General features: G+C 37.6%; 1 protein-coding gene across 49 annotated transcripts in view; it reads left to right on the top strand.

Moving 5' to 3' along the window:
* Positions 1 to 10,530, top strand: part of tns1b (tensin 1b) — a 172,524-nt gene extending 161,994 nt beyond the window's left edge. For 23 of the 49 annotated variants that reach the window (XM_078939388.1, XM_020712927.3, XM_078939397.1 and 20 more), the window contains 14 exons: positions 435 to 530; positions 845 to 871; positions 1,183 to 1,363; positions 1,543 to 2,567; positions 2,874 to 2,960; positions 4,055 to 4,183; positions 4,357 to 4,449; positions 4,818 to 4,895; positions 5,750 to 5,818; positions 5,937 to 5,981; positions 6,292 to 6,460; positions 7,413 to 7,481; positions 7,849 to 7,878; positions 7,952 to 10,530. In XM_078939388.1, the coding sequence (XP_078795514.1) occupies positions 435 to 530; positions 845 to 871; positions 1,183 to 1,363; positions 1,543 to 2,567; positions 2,874 to 2,960; positions 4,055 to 4,183; positions 4,357 to 4,449; positions 4,818 to 4,895; positions 5,750 to 5,818; positions 5,937 to 5,981; positions 6,292 to 6,460; positions 7,413 to 7,481; positions 7,849 to 7,878; positions 7,952 to 8,090 (2,237 nt within the window). In that variant the 3' untranslated portion in view covers positions 8,091 to 10,530. The remainder of the gene's footprint in view (positions 1 to 434; positions 531 to 844; positions 872 to 1,182; positions 1,364 to 1,542; positions 2,568 to 2,873; positions 2,961 to 4,054; positions 4,184 to 4,356; positions 4,450 to 4,817; positions 4,896 to 5,749; positions 5,819 to 5,936; positions 5,982 to 6,291; positions 6,461 to 7,412; positions 7,482 to 7,848; positions 7,879 to 7,951) is intronic. The other 26 variants (XM_078939393.1, XM_020712937.3, XM_078939381.1 and 23 more) reach the window with 5 other exon arrangements.
* Positions 10,531 to 16,720: the final 6,190 nt, after the last annotated feature.

Genomic DNA, 16,720 nt, shown 5'->3' with positions numbered 1-16,720 from the left:
AAAAAAAAAAAGAATATAAATCATGAATACAGAAAAGTAAAAAACAAATTCAGTACTACAGCTCTCCACCAGAAGAGCTTATGAATCCACTTTGGCTCCGCTTTGCTTGGATGTCATTTTGTTCTCATGCACCGTGTTTTTTGCATGGAAGAATCTGGCTGAAACCATCAATGGTTGCATGCTTGTTTTAACCTTCATAAGAGTACGAAGCATGAACACGCTTTCCTGATCATGTTGCAATTTGTGTGTTAACCTAATCTACTCTTGACAGCTTCATACCTGTTATTGTCTGATTGAACGTCAACACAATTTAATGACTAAAGTGTGTAAAGACTTTTTTGAAGTCTTGTATTATGCTTTTTAACAGGTAGCAGCTGTCAGGATAGCTGTGATGTTTGATTGTGGGTAGTAAAAAAGGTCTTCTCTTTCTTTAGGTCGCTCACCTCCTGGTCTTGCCAAGACTCCCTTGTCAGCTCTGGGACTGAAGCCTCACAACCCAGCAGAAATCTTACTTCATCAAACAGGCTCAGGTTGGTTCATAGAACACATCCTGAATCAAAGTATTGTTGCTTTGATCAGGACCTTTAAGGACTTCAAAGATGACTTCAAATATTTGATCATACACCTACAACTTTACTGAATTAGTCTGGCTAAAGATGGTGTTTTAGCTTAGATCATCTGAGGAACACGAGTGTGAAATGACTGTTTAGAGTTGATTTAAGAAAAAGTATTCTCAAAGTGTAGATTATTTCAAAGCATATGACATCAACACTTATGGAGAAAGCAGGTAATCAGGTGTAATTTTTCTTTTACAATATTTTGTGTCTCCAATAATGGCACTCAGATGGTGAATTCAGTGAGTGTGATGAAGGTAAGAGTGGTCTGGAATGCCAGAAGTTCTTATCAACATCCAATGTTTTAGGGTTCTTCATCCCATTAACTATATCTTAACCTTTATGCAACAGTCCATATAGGAGTCAAGTCACATTGGTTATTAAAACTAAATCCAATATTCGTCAAATTATTCCCATCGTTTTGCCACTAAACCATTTTTCTCATAGTATAATCCTCATTTCAGACCCTGTCTGTAAAATTCTCAATCAAGAATCATTGAGTAAAAAGAAATAAATTACACTTGCTGTAACTGTAGAGTTAATAATAGTTTTTCTTTTTACTGTGCAGCACCAAGAAGCTATGTAGAGTCTGTGGCAAGGTCGGCAGTGTCGGGCGGAGAGCCATCCACGTCGCCCCGAAGCCTCAGCCCTCCAGAAGATGCAAAGGGTCAGCTGGGAAATCTTAGTCCCAGCAACCAAACAATGAACCCACCTTTGTCCAGCAGCAGTCCCATCCGGTGCTCACAGGGGTATGTCTGACATCCTTACTTATGATTCCAAAGCTAGATCTGATCTATTACCTACAATAAAAAAATGTGCATCTTTGAAGAGTTTATATAAAGACAAATCTTTAACAACAGTTCTTTGGTGAAATGTCAGTAAAGGAAAGAATAATCAGCTGTTTCTTTTGGTCTTATTTTTATTTCAGTGGACACCTCTTAGTTGACAGCAATGTTAGCACTTCCTCCCAACCAACTACTGATTCTGGATTTCAGTCTCAAGCTACAGAAATTTCATTTCCCACTCCCACTCCATCCTATCAGGCACCAGCAACCCCTGCTTCTTCCTACCTGGATTCTAGCTCTCCAACCTCCTCCCACCTGGGCAACACTACCCCAACACAGTCCTACCTTGGGTCTAACAGCGTACTGGGGGGTTATGTGGCTTCTGACCCTGGGCTGTCAGTTTCAGAGCCCTCTAAGACACTATTAAACCACAGAAGCCCCTTTGTGGAACACCAATCCACACCCAACCAGGGTCTTTATCAGCAATTGAGTGCTAAACAAGATGGCTCGATATGGTTGGCTCAAAAATCGCCTGCCAACGGGTTTGAGGTGGGTGTTGCAGGACTAGGTGGTAGTCCAGTTCTTGGTCATCGTCTATCTCAGGGCGCCCAGGCCAGTCCTGTTCTCAGTAGACAAGGTTCTTTGGGACAGATGTCTCCTCACAGCCCAGTCCTCAGCAGGCAGCCCTCCTTGGGTCAGCCTATTCAGACCAGTCCCGTTCTGAGCAGACAGCCTTCCATCACAAATCCACAAGGAAGTCCAGTGCTGGGCCGTCATCCATCTGTTTCACAGATGTCCCAGAGAAGTCCCAGTTTGGATCGGCACCCTATCCATAGTGGCTACACCACACCAGATGAAAGGCATGGGAACCTGTCAAGACAGAGTAGCTCCTCCGGCTACCAAGGACCACCTACTCCCTCTTTCCCCATCTCACCTGCAAACTACCAGGATGGTGGGATAATTGGGATAGGTGGTTTTCGACAAGGGAGCCCAGCCCCAGCCACCCAACCCCAACTCCCAGAGAAGAGGCGGATGTCCAGTGGTGACCGACCAAATGGAGCACTTTCTTATGGCACCATAAACGGGAAGATAATGTCTCCCATGAGTGGAGGAAGCACTCCAGGCTACTTTCATACACTTTCTGACTTCTCAAAGTTCAATATTCCCGGTAAGGATATTAATGTTTTTGAGGATCAAAATTCCAGAACTTTGTATTTTGTTCTATAAAACTGGAAGAATTACCAAAAAGTTTGCATTTTAACTTTTTAATCATACTTTCGAGCAGATACAGTTTCACCCAACTTGACTGACACGAAATTGAATAGCATAATAAGTAGCATTATTTAGTGTTTTCAAATCTTTCACCTGTAGGTGGTCTTCGGAAGACCTTGATGTTTGTTCCAGAAACTGTTTATAACAAAACATAAAGGAATCAGTCACAGATTTTTGATGACAGCTTTTCATTTTTATGCAGACGGAAGCCTAGAGAATCGGCTCAACGTTAAGTTTGTCCAAGACACATCCAAGTTCTGGTACAAGCCGGAGATCTCCAGGGAACAGGGTGAGCCGCTTTAAGACTTCTCCCTTTCTTGACAATGAGGTCAGTGAAACAGCTAGAACTGTCATCAAAATAACACATGTCCGACTTGTCCAACTTATTTTGCCACCTTGTTTTGTCTTCGTGGTATTTAAAATGTCGGTGTCCTTGACAACAAACTTGGTGCAGTTTTAACCAGTCATTTTACTTTTGCTAGTACTACATTTTGTAAGATTTACAGTAGCAACATACAAATGTATTTTATTGAATATCCACTTCAACTGGTTGCCTCATGTGCTTTTTGCCATGGCATTATGTTGGATTGTGTCATGTTAAATAATTTCACATGCTCAATTGCAATGACATCAGAGGCATAGTTTATACTTGGTGCAGGGCAGTACCACAGTGAAAACCACACCATATGTTAGGAATTTTGATCTATCTGCATTGCTGGCCTCATCTATCTTCGTTGCCTTAACTGTCACAAAGGAAAAAGTTAGGAATTTTGAGTAAATAAAAAGTGTGTTTGAAGTTTGGTTAAACTTCTAATGAGTCAGGGAAAAAAGATCTTTCATATTTAAGTCAAATATGTATATACTGTATGTATATACACACACATATATATATATATATATATATATATATATATATATATATATATATATATATATATATATATATATATATATTAAATATGAACAATCATTTTAGCCTATAGAACCTTTTTCAGTCAAATGTAGACAGACCTTGTTTTTCTGAACGCTATTGTCACTTTTCTGTCTAGAAAATCTCAATCTTTGCTGTAAGATGGTTTCCTTTTAGACAGTTTTAAAACCTGAAGTGTTTCTTCATCTCATCTCTGAGATTATGTTGATGCAATCTGGTTGATTGTTTCATAATGATTATTGATAGCACTGAGAAACAAACTAAACAGAAGCTGAAGCCGAGGATAATTCCACTTTAATCTTTTTGGACTATTTGGTCCTAAAGTTTTAGGCTAATGCCATGGCTGTCTTGGTAATGGTGCAATATCTGCAGTATTTTTCAGTTTGCTAAAGTCTCTTTTTCTGCTCAGTAGGTGTTTCATTGTAATAAGTTAAGTTTGTCTAATTTTACAGCTATCAGCCTGCTGAAAGACAGAGAGCCTGGAGCTTTTGTCATCCGGGACAGCCACTCATTCAGAGGAGCTTATGGCTTGGCGATGAAGGTGGCCACTCCTCCTCCCTCTGTGCAACAAAGCAAAAAAGGTAAGAGGCAAAAAGAGGATGTCAACATCACAGCAGATTCAACTATTACATTTTATTCAACTCAGTTTCTTCTCTGTTTTAATCCCTGGGAGCAGCATTAGAGCTGTGTCTTAATACCAAACCCATGAGGCAATGTCTCCATATTATTGAAATAGTCTTCTCCTGTGTCTCAGGTGACATCACCAACGAGCTGGTGAGACACTTCCTGATCGAAAGCAGCCCTAAAGGGGTCAAGCTGAAAGGCTGCCCCAATGAGCCTTATTTTGGTAGGTGGACAATTTTGAGCTGTTTTACGAAGTCTACAAATTACACTATTCCCCAAATCATTACACTTATCACAGGTAATGTTTCAAAATGTAGTAATTTTTGATTGTCATCAATAAAGATTATTACAATACTTTTATTATCATTTAATTATTTAACCTAACTTGTGTTCTTCCTATTTGTTACAGCTGTTCTATATCTGTGTGTTTTAGTTGTATAAATCCAATGCTACTTGTCCATAAGCCCTTTATAATTCTTGGGTTGCTCTAACGGACCGACGGCTTCTGCTTGAAGAGACGATTTGAAAAAACGAAAATCCTTTTTTTTTTAAATCCAAGAAGTATTCATAAATGCTTTTGCTGTTTTTCAGGATGTTTGTCAGCCTTGGTCTACCAACATGCCATCACGCCACTGGCCCTGCCGTGCAAATTAATCATCCCTGCCACAGGTACGAGCCCTCAAAGTTCCCTTGATTTCATAGTTCTTTGTGTTGCAGCTCTGTTTTTACTTAGGTTTTCAATCCTGCACAGGCTCATTAGCATCTTCATGGCTACCATTGCTTCTTAAAGAGAAATAAAAACCAACTTTGGGATAAAAAGCTCAAGTCAAGTAAAACTTTGCTTAAACCAAATTAGTCTCTAATTTAGCACTTTTGTTTTAGCTCTAGCATAACAGCTCAGGTGCTAACGACAAACTTTATGAAAATAACCAAAATAATTTGGTCCATTATTTTTGATGAATAAACTATTTAAGAAAAAGAAATTTTTATATGCAGAAAGCTGATGTTGCAAAGACAACGTTAACATACAGGATGAGATCCAAATGCCCCTTCTCCCATGTTGTGAGTGCCGGGTCAATCACTTGAGGGCAGTTTTTTATATTGAAGTAAACATTTTTCTTTTAAATGCAGCTGACCTAATTATTAGCTACACAATGATTGAATGCTGCGTGTTGGTGATGATCTTGACAGTTGGTCTACTAGTGCCCAACCAGCAGGTGTTTAAAACAATAGCAGATAACTGCATGTGCATCAGATTTCTGTCCCCATTCACAAGCCATTACTTTTGACTACTTCACAATAAAAGCACAATGTGGTGTTTTCATTTATTTTTATTTTTATGCTAAGCTTTGAAGATAAAATCCTATAATAAATTTGCGTTTTAAAAATCTTTCAACACATTCAATCTATGGGATTTCTTCCATAAAACCTTTATTCTGAAATATGGATAAATTAAATTTACTTGAAGATAGGAATTACTATGAAACATACGAGTCGCTGAGAGGATCTCTCTTTTCCTGTAGATCTCATTGATGAAGTGCCTGAAGACACTTCAACCAACCCAATGATGGAACGGTTGAAACAAGGAGCAGGTAAAATCCTGAACCAGACTATCTGTTTGTGCTCATCTTATCAGCAGTATGGATCATCTCCTAAACAGTTGTATCACTATTGTTAATTTGTATCTCATTCACTCATCCTGACATCCAGACATTTTTGTTATCCCAGTGCAGAGGGATCCTGCTGATTCCCATGGTAAAGCTGCAGCACTCTTTCCATTTGGAATGTGAATCCTACATGTCTGTCTGTGTGTAGGAACCTGCATAAACGAAATAATCTAAAACCGAACTTCAGTTTCGATGTCTTAACAACAGCATCCAGCATCTCCTCCATAACAAACTCAATATTTTACTTGGAATGAACTGTATGGATCCACCTGTGAAATCCCAGCTTGTGTCCAATCTGCATGGTTGCTAATGAAGCAGTCCTAATGCATGGAAAGGCTTGTTGACAGTTGTGTTGGAAACATCCTATCCAAACTGAGGTGCCTGCTTTTTTCCCCCAGCATGCAACGTTCTCTACGTCAACTCTGTGGAGATGGAATCTCTGACAGGCCCTCAAGCTGTTGCTAAGGCCATTTCTGAGACACTGGCTGCTGCGGCGCCACCTACTGCCACCATTGTGCACTTTAAGGTGTCATCGCAGGGCATCACACTCACAGACAACCAGAGGAAGTAAGTGTAAGGTCTGCCTGTATTATATGGGAGGTCTGCAGGATGTCTTGTGAGAGTAAAAACGTCTTGACATTAAAGATGTTTGTATTTTCATTCATTTGAAGGCAAATTGCTTTAATTCATGTTGTCCTAAGAAGACAGTTTTTCAATAGCTACTGCTCTAGGCTGCAACAGGTCTCTATGCAATAAAGTGTGCCAAGTTTGTACAAACTAGACATCTGGAACTGCTGTCAGTAACCTTCTGTGGTAATTAGGTAAAATATTAAAATGTGTGGTTTGGTTTTAAGCATTTATCCCAGGCATGACATTGAGACAGGCTTAAAGAAATGGTGTATATCAAGTATTTCAAAGGACAGGACAATAAACCCAGCAATCGATCATGGATAAGTAAACAATTAAGTGATCAATTGTCCCAACAAAGTTCATTTCATAAACATTTTTGTCTGAGATTTCAAGAAACTGACTGACTGTAAGACAACATTTATGAATTTAAATGATGATTGAAGTTTCTCTATACGGACCCTTCCAAAAACATTCAAATATGATGGAAAAGTGTCTTTATTTCCATAATTCCATTTGAAAAAAATTAAACTTTCAATGAATATAAATTCAGGGACCACTGTTCAATTGATTTCAAGTTTATTTGTACTTAAATTGGGGTTCCAGCTCATATAAACCAACGCAAACATTGGGCCTTGAGTGTATAATCTGTGGAAGTTTATTATTTTACATGTAATTATTGAAAAAAATACACTTTTCCACAATATTCAAATGTTTTGTAAAGGGTTTATATGTATATACGCCAGGGAAAAGAACAGAACAAAGTAGCTTGTGGTTATGTCTTGTAAAAATTGCTTTAACAATGTTTGCAGTTTCACACAAAGTTAACCACAATGTGTCTGTGTGTGTGTGTCTGTGTGTGTGTGTTCTGACGTTTTTACTTGTTTTACAGGCTTTTCTTCAGACGACACTACCCCACCAACACTGTCACCTTCTGCGACACTGACCCACAAGACAGGAAGTGAGTATACTGTGACTTAATAATGATTCCCATAACGGTAACTTTCAATAATAATAATGATTTGAATGTTATGGACAAAAGCTAAAGAGACAAATGCTTTTTCCACTAAAAATGCTCTTCTCTGATTGATTTAAAACTGGTTTCTTTATTGTCATGCACAATTCATGGAATGACCACAGAGAATATGACACATGTTTCTTTGTGTTCCACCAATGATATAGATACAAATGTAACATTTTATTCATATTTCCTGTGTCTTTCTATACTACAGGCATTAAATTACCAACTGTCCTGGATTTTTCCCAGTTAATGGATATGTAGTCAACATTTACATTTTAATATTTTTCATTATGTCTCATCTTTTCAGATGGAACAAGCCTGAAGGAGGCGTAGCAAAGTAAGTCCACCTTAATTAACTGTAGTTTAAAAACATAAGTACTTGTAGCTGAATGAACTCGTGTTTTTTGCAGGCTGTTTGGGTTTGTGGCGCGTAAGCAGGGAAGCACAACAGACAACGTCACACACCTCTTTGCTGAGCTGGAACCTGGCCAGCCCGCCAGCGCCATCGTCAACTTTGTGTCCAAGATGATCGCCTCACAGAAACGATGAGCACTGACAGCAGGGGCTCTGACGTCTTGTGTTTTTATTTTATTCTAAAAAGCCTTTGGTATTTGTCTTTCCTGTCCAGCACACACTCCCAGTTTCACCTTTTCATTTTCTTGCTCTTTTGAATCCAAGCGGATGCATGTGAGCGCACATGTCTGTATGCATGTGCTTTTATTCTTGGACGGCTTCAGAACGAATCAGTGGACGTGCAGGAAGGGGTGTGGCTTCTGGTGACAATGGTACTGTGAGGGTGGGGGTGTTGGAGGGGTTGATTTTCATCTCCCTGGAAGGGTAACTGAAGAACAGGAAGAGGGAATGACTGTGTGAGCAAATGTTATTTTTTGTGGTTGTTTCAGTTTTGTATTATTTAAAAAAGAAAAAAGAAAAAGTCAAGTAGTGTGATGTAACGATGGATTGTAAATCTTTCAAGCTTTTGACTGGTCAACCAAAGATTCTTAAAACAAGCAGTCAGGGCTGTACAGTTTGTCAAAAGTATTCTTTTGTTTAAAAAAAACATGGCTGCTTAATCAAAACAAAACAAAAAAAAAACAGTTAGGAACTGATACTGTAGGTCAATTCTGCATCTTTTGCAATAACTGTCAGACTTTTTTGCCCCTTGATCAGGTTTGTAAATAATTCAGTTACGCTTTTTGAGTAGGGCTATTGTTAACAGACAGTGCCTAAATTTTCTTTTTCAATGCAAAGTTTTTTTAAAGAAAAAAAAATTATCAAAGAAAAGCATAACACATATTCATGCTCTAAAATATGCAAAGACACATTTCATTTACTGAAAAGAGTCGGTGGGTCCTTCTTTGTTGGGTCTTAGCTAAACTTTTCAGCTGTTTTTGTAGTTGAGCAACAAGATTGGGATGGAAAGGCTGTTTAACTATCTAATGGCTCATAGCAACACATTTGAAGAATTTGTGAAGAGCAACTTTGTTCTAAAAAACTGCTTTTGTGAGTTTAATATGTAGAAAGAAACTGCTTTAGTCAGCAAACAAAGTTTATCTTACACAAAATTAAGCTATACATATATATATATATATATATATATATATATATATATATATATATATATATATATATATATATATATATATATAAAACTTCAAAAACAGTAATGTTTAATATTTATTTTTTTTGTTTTTGCTTTTCTTTACATATTGTCATCTTGTATACATGTATTATAAAGTACACATCAAGCTTACTGAAAGCAGAAAGAGATTGCTTTTATTTTCACATATGTCATGTGCGTTACCATATATAAGGTGTAAAGTGTGTGCATTCAAAAGTGTATTACTGTCAGCATATTCCGTTTTTTTGTGTTAACATTCTCATGTTTTTGTTTTTTTTGTTTCGTTTTATTAAGATGAGATTTAGTATGGAAGATTTCCTCTTCAGCCAAAATTAAGAACCTCCGACGCAATGCCAAACGCATTTGTTGAAATGAGTTACAACCAACTAAAGAGATTTTGTCCATGTTTTAGCACTTATGTTCAAGTACAATGCCTATAGAAAAGAAAACATGGATACAGACAGGCCCTTTTGTATTTTGTCTGTTTGTTTGTTTTTTAATTATACATAGTTGCGTTTTGAAGCCTTTACTGTTGCCAACAACTGTTCACCTCACTGTAGGAGATGCAAAAGCAACATCTTTCATGTCAGTTCAAACCTCTGGCGCCCTCTAGTGGTCACAAATTTCCTGCAGCAGAACCAAACTAATTTTATTGCAGCGTTTTAGCTGTCGTTGGAATTGCAAAATAATTTGCTTTCCTAGAAAAAAAAACTATTTTATCAACAAATCTGTAATAATTTTAAATTCAAGTTATGAGTCGTAACTGGCGGAACTTTTTTTTTTTGTTTTTTGTAAAGAAGTGGATGACAGCAAGAAAAAATTAAAAGTTCAAGCTTTGTTTTTTTTTGTTTTTTGGGGGGTAAATTGGCTTAAAAATGTTTGAAAAAGTACAGCACTTACAGGGCTCTTTCTATCTTACTAGAATGTTTGGTTATTTATTAACAAACTTGCATGCTTAGGTCAAAGTGTAACCTTAATGCTGCTGAACTCCTCTGTACACAGCGTGTCCGTGCTCAACCCAAATGCCTGCATAAATACGCCACTTGGCAGTTATCAGGTTAGGATTTCGGGTATCTTGACTCTGCTTTTGTAACAAAAAACAGAACAAAACTGTTTGTTCTTTCGCCTAAAGAATGTTTGTTGAAGTAAAAGGACTTCTTAAACCTCCAGATGAATGTTAACCATTTGTAAACTGAGATGGAAGCTACAGCTCCATCCATCCATCCTTCCTCCCACTTTGGCAGATCGATCTTGACTGTAGAATGTGTATGACTTCGCTATTATGCCTGTATAGAGTTTTTGTTTGTTTGTTCGCTACATTGTATGGCTTTTACTTTTTCCAATGAATAAAAGCTACGTAAAATCTAATTGAATAATGACTGGCAAGTTTTTTCATCTGCAAACCAGCTGCAATGATAAATGTTATGGAATAGACTGTTAAACATTGACAAACGTGTGTCATGTGTGTCTTCCTATATGTTAAAATCACAATGTTATGTTACACAGGAAGAAAATACACCCATAAAAGCTTTACAAGCAAGATAATTAGCCCAATAAACTAAACAGATATACAGACAAAACTGAGTTTGAGAAAAGCCCACACATTTAAGTCAAAAATTGTAGAAAAAAACACAAATGTCTTTTTGAGAGCTCACAATCTTGAGAATACTAACACAGTGAGATGTTTACTTTACAATGGACTGCAGCTGGACTGGACTGTAGCCTCACAAATCATTGAAGAAAAAAGGTTCAGAGCACTGTCTAGTGGGTCTAGATGACCCAACTCCCAATGTTAACCCTTGTGCTATCTTAGATGACCCCACCCTTACATTGATGTGTTCTTCCCTACCATGACAAAGGTGGATAAAGGTGGAAAGATGCCATGGAATCCATGGACACCAGTGAGGTTCACAAATCATTGAAGAAAAAAGGTTCAGAGCACTGTCTAGTGGGTCTAGATGACCCAACTCCCAATGGTAAAGTGCCTAGGATAGCACAAGGGTTAAAGTGCCTAGGATAGCACAAGGGTTAACCAATATGGAGCTTCAATGGCAGGTTTTGTTGAAAAACGCGGGACACTGGCTCTAGACGCCTGGAGTTTTGCACAGCACTTATTCCAGCAGCTTTAGAGAAAACATCTGATGCATGACTGCTTCAGAAAAGCTCTTGTCACTAAAAAGAACATGTGAACATTAAAAGAAAAAATTGACAGTGGGAGAAAAAAGAATTTCAAGACACTCAATGAATCTAAGCTCTGAAATTGTAAAGTTATCTCCATATTTGTTTCAGTTGAACAAAAAATTGGTCTTTTTTGTTTTTGTTTTGAAATCTAGAGGGTTTTGTCTGCAGGTTTTGTGCGGTTCTGTGCCAGTGGCAGATCACAGCTCTTTATGCAAACAGGATGTGTTCAGCTGAGCATGTGCACAGGTGTTAGTCCATTTTTCAGCCAAGTCTTTGTCACACAGAAAGTCATCTCCAGTGCAGGAACGTGAGACCTAATGCAAGTTGATGTTGTGCAGAAACAAATTTCACCACTTGATGTCAGTGTTTCCATGTTTTAAACAGACAATTGCCTTTTTTTAATGAAATACTTTGAAAAATGTTCTCATTGTTCCTGTTTCAATAAACTGTTTTCTAGTATCTACCCTCAACACAAAATTGCCTCTTCCATCAGGTTTGTGTGTCAGGCCCTTTCATGTTCAAATACATCCAAAATCTTGTTTTGGTCAAATGTTAATGAGGACATAAAAACATTTTCCACAGCCATTCTCACCCAAAGTCCCATTTTTCTGAGACAAATTTTCTGTTCATCTCTATCCAGTTGTCATTCAGCTCTCTGAATATGCTTCCACAGGAGAGGGAAAAAAGGTCAACTTTAGTTCATGGGAAAATAAAACCTCACCACTGGAAGTCCTGCATAATGCTTCCTCAGGAAGCATTATGCAGGACTGTAATCCTTTCATGTCCCTTACACCATCGCATAGAGTTGTGACTCTGGAAAATGGTCATTTGTGTCTCAACATGAGGTCCAGATGACACCATGGGTTGGTTCATTCAGTTTAGTTGGGAGTGGGAAGGTTTGATCATTTGGATTTTTGTATCTTTGTGATATTGAGACTGTTTTTAAAGTCCATCTAACAATCTGGAGTTGATCAAACCAAACCCTTGCTGCTTTGATCTCCTTCCTTAATGATTTAGGTTTGCTTTGACTGGTTTCAAACCAGAAGTCTAATGTTACCTTGCTCAGATTATTGTGTTAAAAATGCAATTATTCTGTATAAACAGTGACATCACTCATGTAAACAAGCGGTGAAAAAAGAAATGTCTCCTGATGAGGCCATGGCATGGCAAATGTGCTTGTAATGTTTGGAGTCTTTTTGGGACTCATTTCATGCTAAAATGCAGCATTTTTAAATACTAAGACATATTAACTTCCTGCCACATTATAGGAAAACACCCTGCACAAGTAAAAGAAATAAAAGTTCTTCAACGTATTAATAAGCATCTGGGATAATCATCCATAAAAAGAAAGAGTCAGGTCATCTTTTTTTTTCTAATTTGTTCACTTCCTCATAGGAATTAAATGATTCTTCACTTTACGGGTCACATCCTTCTGGGAAAATGCAGATATCTGCATGTCTGGCTGTTTAAGTGTGGTAATCGGATCAGTAGCAGGTGCCTTGTTTTTTTTTGCAAAAGCCTGTTGCCAGTTGTCACACACTGAAACATGTCATAATTGGAGACAGTAAAAGTGCTCTGCCTCCTGCCTTCCACTCAGTGCACAGAAGAAGTCGCTTTTGGCTTGGTCAGATGGAGCTGAAACTCCTTTTCTGCTCAAATCTGAAACTTTCAGACCACTGAAGGTGACCTGGTGAAATAAAAATCATTGAGTTTAATACAATTATTACAAATTTGCACTTATAAGGAACAAATAAAATGTTCACTTTGTGTGAAAAATCCAGAGATGTGGAGATATACTGCATAAAACAGTAAGATAATGATTAAAAAAAAGGCATAAAATGCACGTACATATTATCATTTTATCATTTTTATTTGGATTCATATCCTTCTGTCTATTGCATGAATGTTTTACTGTGAGATTGACCGGTGGGTTCTTTCACAATTACGATTTTAGAAGTGCTTACAGTTGCTGCAGCTTTTTTCTATTTCTACATGCTGTTTTTTCAGATAACTCTGATGAATAAATCCTTTGAGTTTTGCAGGAATTACTCAGGCAAAAACACACAATGAAAGTACGTTGTGTTGCTTGTTTGTGAGTGTATGTATTTCTCTTTTCTAACGTCCTGTGAACGGTAAGCATGATTCACTCCGATTCCAAATGTTTTCATCTTTGCACCTCAAAGGCACAACCATTGTCACCATCTACACAGAAATGACCTACCTGAGCCGTCTACCCCCTTTCTTTGATTCAGAAAAATTGACAGAAAAAAAAAAAGTTCTGGATATTTAAAAAAAGTATCAAAACACTACCAGCTTGGAATTCTTTATTATTCTATAAATCTGGGACTTGATGTAGTTTTTCTTTGTTCTTCGTTTGATGTACAGAAGGTTTTTTTTCTCTCCCACAGACAGTTCACTTCAACAGGTAAGTATGAAAGCTCACCTGATCTTTTGCATTGACCTCACAGGCGATCCCTTGCTCTGCTTGAGAACGTGGCATAAACTTTACTAAACAATATGAAAGCATGGTTATGTAATGCTTTGTCTTTTGGTTCAGAAAGGTGGTGGTATAATGGTGTGGGACATGATTTTTCTGGCACACTTTTGGCCTTTTAGCTGTTAAAGCCATTCTGACTGTTGCTGCTGACCATCACCTTCTATTTCATCACAAGGTAGCCATCATCTTTGAGCAGTTCGATACGCTAAAATCCTTTAAACCCTTTAACACCGGAGATGTCACAGGTGACACCTGAATAACAAATCCTATTTTGAAAAAACTCTAACCGTGATCAATATGAATCAGCTAATTCTGCAAAAAGACACGCAGCTTTTCCTGTCGGCTTTGCACCGATATGCAATACATTATTAACAAAAAAGGTTCTATATCAGCGCAAAGATGCTTTTCTTTGCTTAAGAATCCATTGGAATTACATCATCTGGTTAAAGACTAACGGTAGTCAAAAGAACGTAAACACTGGAGCTAAAGCTCCGGTGCTAAAGGGTTAAGTTAGTTTTTAGTCAACTGCCTGTTTGACTTTTTGGACTTTGCCTCATTTACCACAGCACCTGTCCTGACATCTGGCATGTCATGGACCCAACAGGTGAAGACATCGACCTGTTTTATTTATTATACGACTGGGGAAAACTAAAACAGATGGCTGTCAGCAAGAAACGTTTCTCCAGTCTTACTGCTGTCACCAAGAAAGTATTTTTCCTATAGTGACCAGAAGAAGACAGACTTAAAACAGATCCAGAGATGATCAGGAGATTGAGGCTCATAGTATTTGGACTTGGAAGATACTGCATCAGATTTGCTTTCAGAGTAAATAACTGGAAGGAAAATCTAAAGAATCTATTTTGCATCACCAAAAACATAAATTTTCTCAGACCTCCATATACCAATCAATATTCCAATGACACTGTGATAATGAGACCTAGGATGAATAAGAAAGAGTTGATTTCTATGTTTTAAAATTATATTAATAACAACTTTCTAGGCTTAACAAAATTCCCTTTTAGCTCTCAAGCCTCCACCAATCAACAAGTCTCTGAGCCCTGTAACAGATGGTTGCAGAGGTCAGTAGAGGTTAGTTGGGTTGAGGTGGGGGTTAGTTAAGGTTATCCCAGGGCGTGGTGGTGTTTGGGATTGTTATGACACCCGTCTGCTGTCACTATCCTGGTACCTGAGAAGTCTGAGCTCTTCAGTCTCCAATCTAACCCACCTGTCTGGGACGGAGGGAATCATTGGGGGTCTTTCCACGCTGAACTTTACTCAGCATTGTGCTTACTCATCACTTTCACCGGCATCTGCCCATAAAAAGTTGTGCATTTAAGGAAGGGGGAAAGTGAATTCACCAAAGATGAACCAAAGAATCCCTAACCCTGGGGTTAGGGATTGGTGATCCAGAAATTGTTGATTGGGATTTTTTTTTTAAATGATGCTAAAGACCCACCTTTTTAATTTAGATTTTTAGTTAATCTTAGCTACCTATTTATTATGTATTTGTTTTATATTAATCTTATTATACATTATTATTTACATTTATTTTTCAATTGATATAGTTATATATATCTTATTTAGTTAATTTTAACCTCTTTCTTATCATTTAAGAACCAGTGTTTTGCTGTGGGTATTCTACATGCTAGGGCAGGGGTCTCAAACTCAATTTACCTGGGGGCCACTGAATGCAGGGTCTAGCTGAGCGAGGGCGGCAACTTCAACGCACACTCGCAACTTGTGAGTGTCTGAGAGCCAATAAATTTGTATGGAACATATACTATACTAAATTGTTAACTATACTCTATTAGTAACTGTTTTCTGTAGATAATTTATTTATAAAACTCTCATTCAATAAATTAAAATACGTAAACAAAAAAAAATCAATAAGTAAATAGATTAGTAATACATTTCTGTTTAATTAGTCTTCTATATCTGCTATTTTCTAATTTAAACGCCCCTATTAACACAGTTCAGTTAACACTGTTGAATTATAACTATTAAACCCAAAAGAAAACTCCAATTCTACAGTTCTGTAACCTCCATCAATGGTTCTTCTGAACACGGCTTCTCTTGTCTTCTTACTGCTGGACACATGGCAGCACTTCCTCCCAAACAGCTGAGACCCTCAGTATGGATGAAGATGATTGTCAGTAAATCTGGACTGGACTTGTTGAAATTTAAGGTGGAGAAGTCAGAGAGTGTGTGCTCCCTATTTAGAGTCTGTGTTGAATTTTTGTTTTTTTTAAGTTTACTCTTTAAACCACAAATCAGTAATGGAGAAACAAAATTCAGAAACCATTTTTTGGATTTTCTTTCTTATGACTTTTTGCACATTTAAACTCTGGTCACAAGTTATTGTAGAGCAGCCGGTCAGCCACTCCTATGTTTTTATACTCAGTTCAAACTGGTTCATAAAATAACAGGCACTGTTCACTGGAGATCAGAACAATTGTTACTGATACCTGAAATCAGAGAAAAGCTAAAATCACGCAGATTTACCTGGTGTGAGATGTAGATTTTTGTTTTTGCACAAACATCACCTGTCAATCATCGCAAAAATATCACGAGGAAAGGGGCGGAGCAAGGGACAAAACTAAGCGAACGCTGCTGGAAATTTAGTACTGCACTGACTGAAAGCTGCCCTGATGACTACAAAACAAGGCATTGTGGGACATGTGTCCTGATTGTTTGTGTAGTTAAGTGATCAATTAAAATAATTTAAAATACCAATTGATTAAAAAAAGGATACATACATTACAAAACATTCAAATCAATATAAAAGATATAATAACAGATCGTACTAAGGGGGAGAGGCATATTAAAACTAAATTGAATGTTAAGGACAACCTCAAATTCCTGTTCTCCTTCAGTCTTTCT

This window comes from Oryzias latipes, chromosome 21 (assembly GCF_053564925.1).
Source record: "Oryzias latipes strain Hd-rR chromosome 21, Olatipes_Hd-rR_3.1".
Lineage (NCBI taxonomy): Eukaryota > Metazoa > Chordata > Actinopteri > Beloniformes > Adrianichthyidae > Oryzias > Oryzias latipes.
This window is presented reverse-complemented; position numbering and strand designations above follow the sequence as displayed.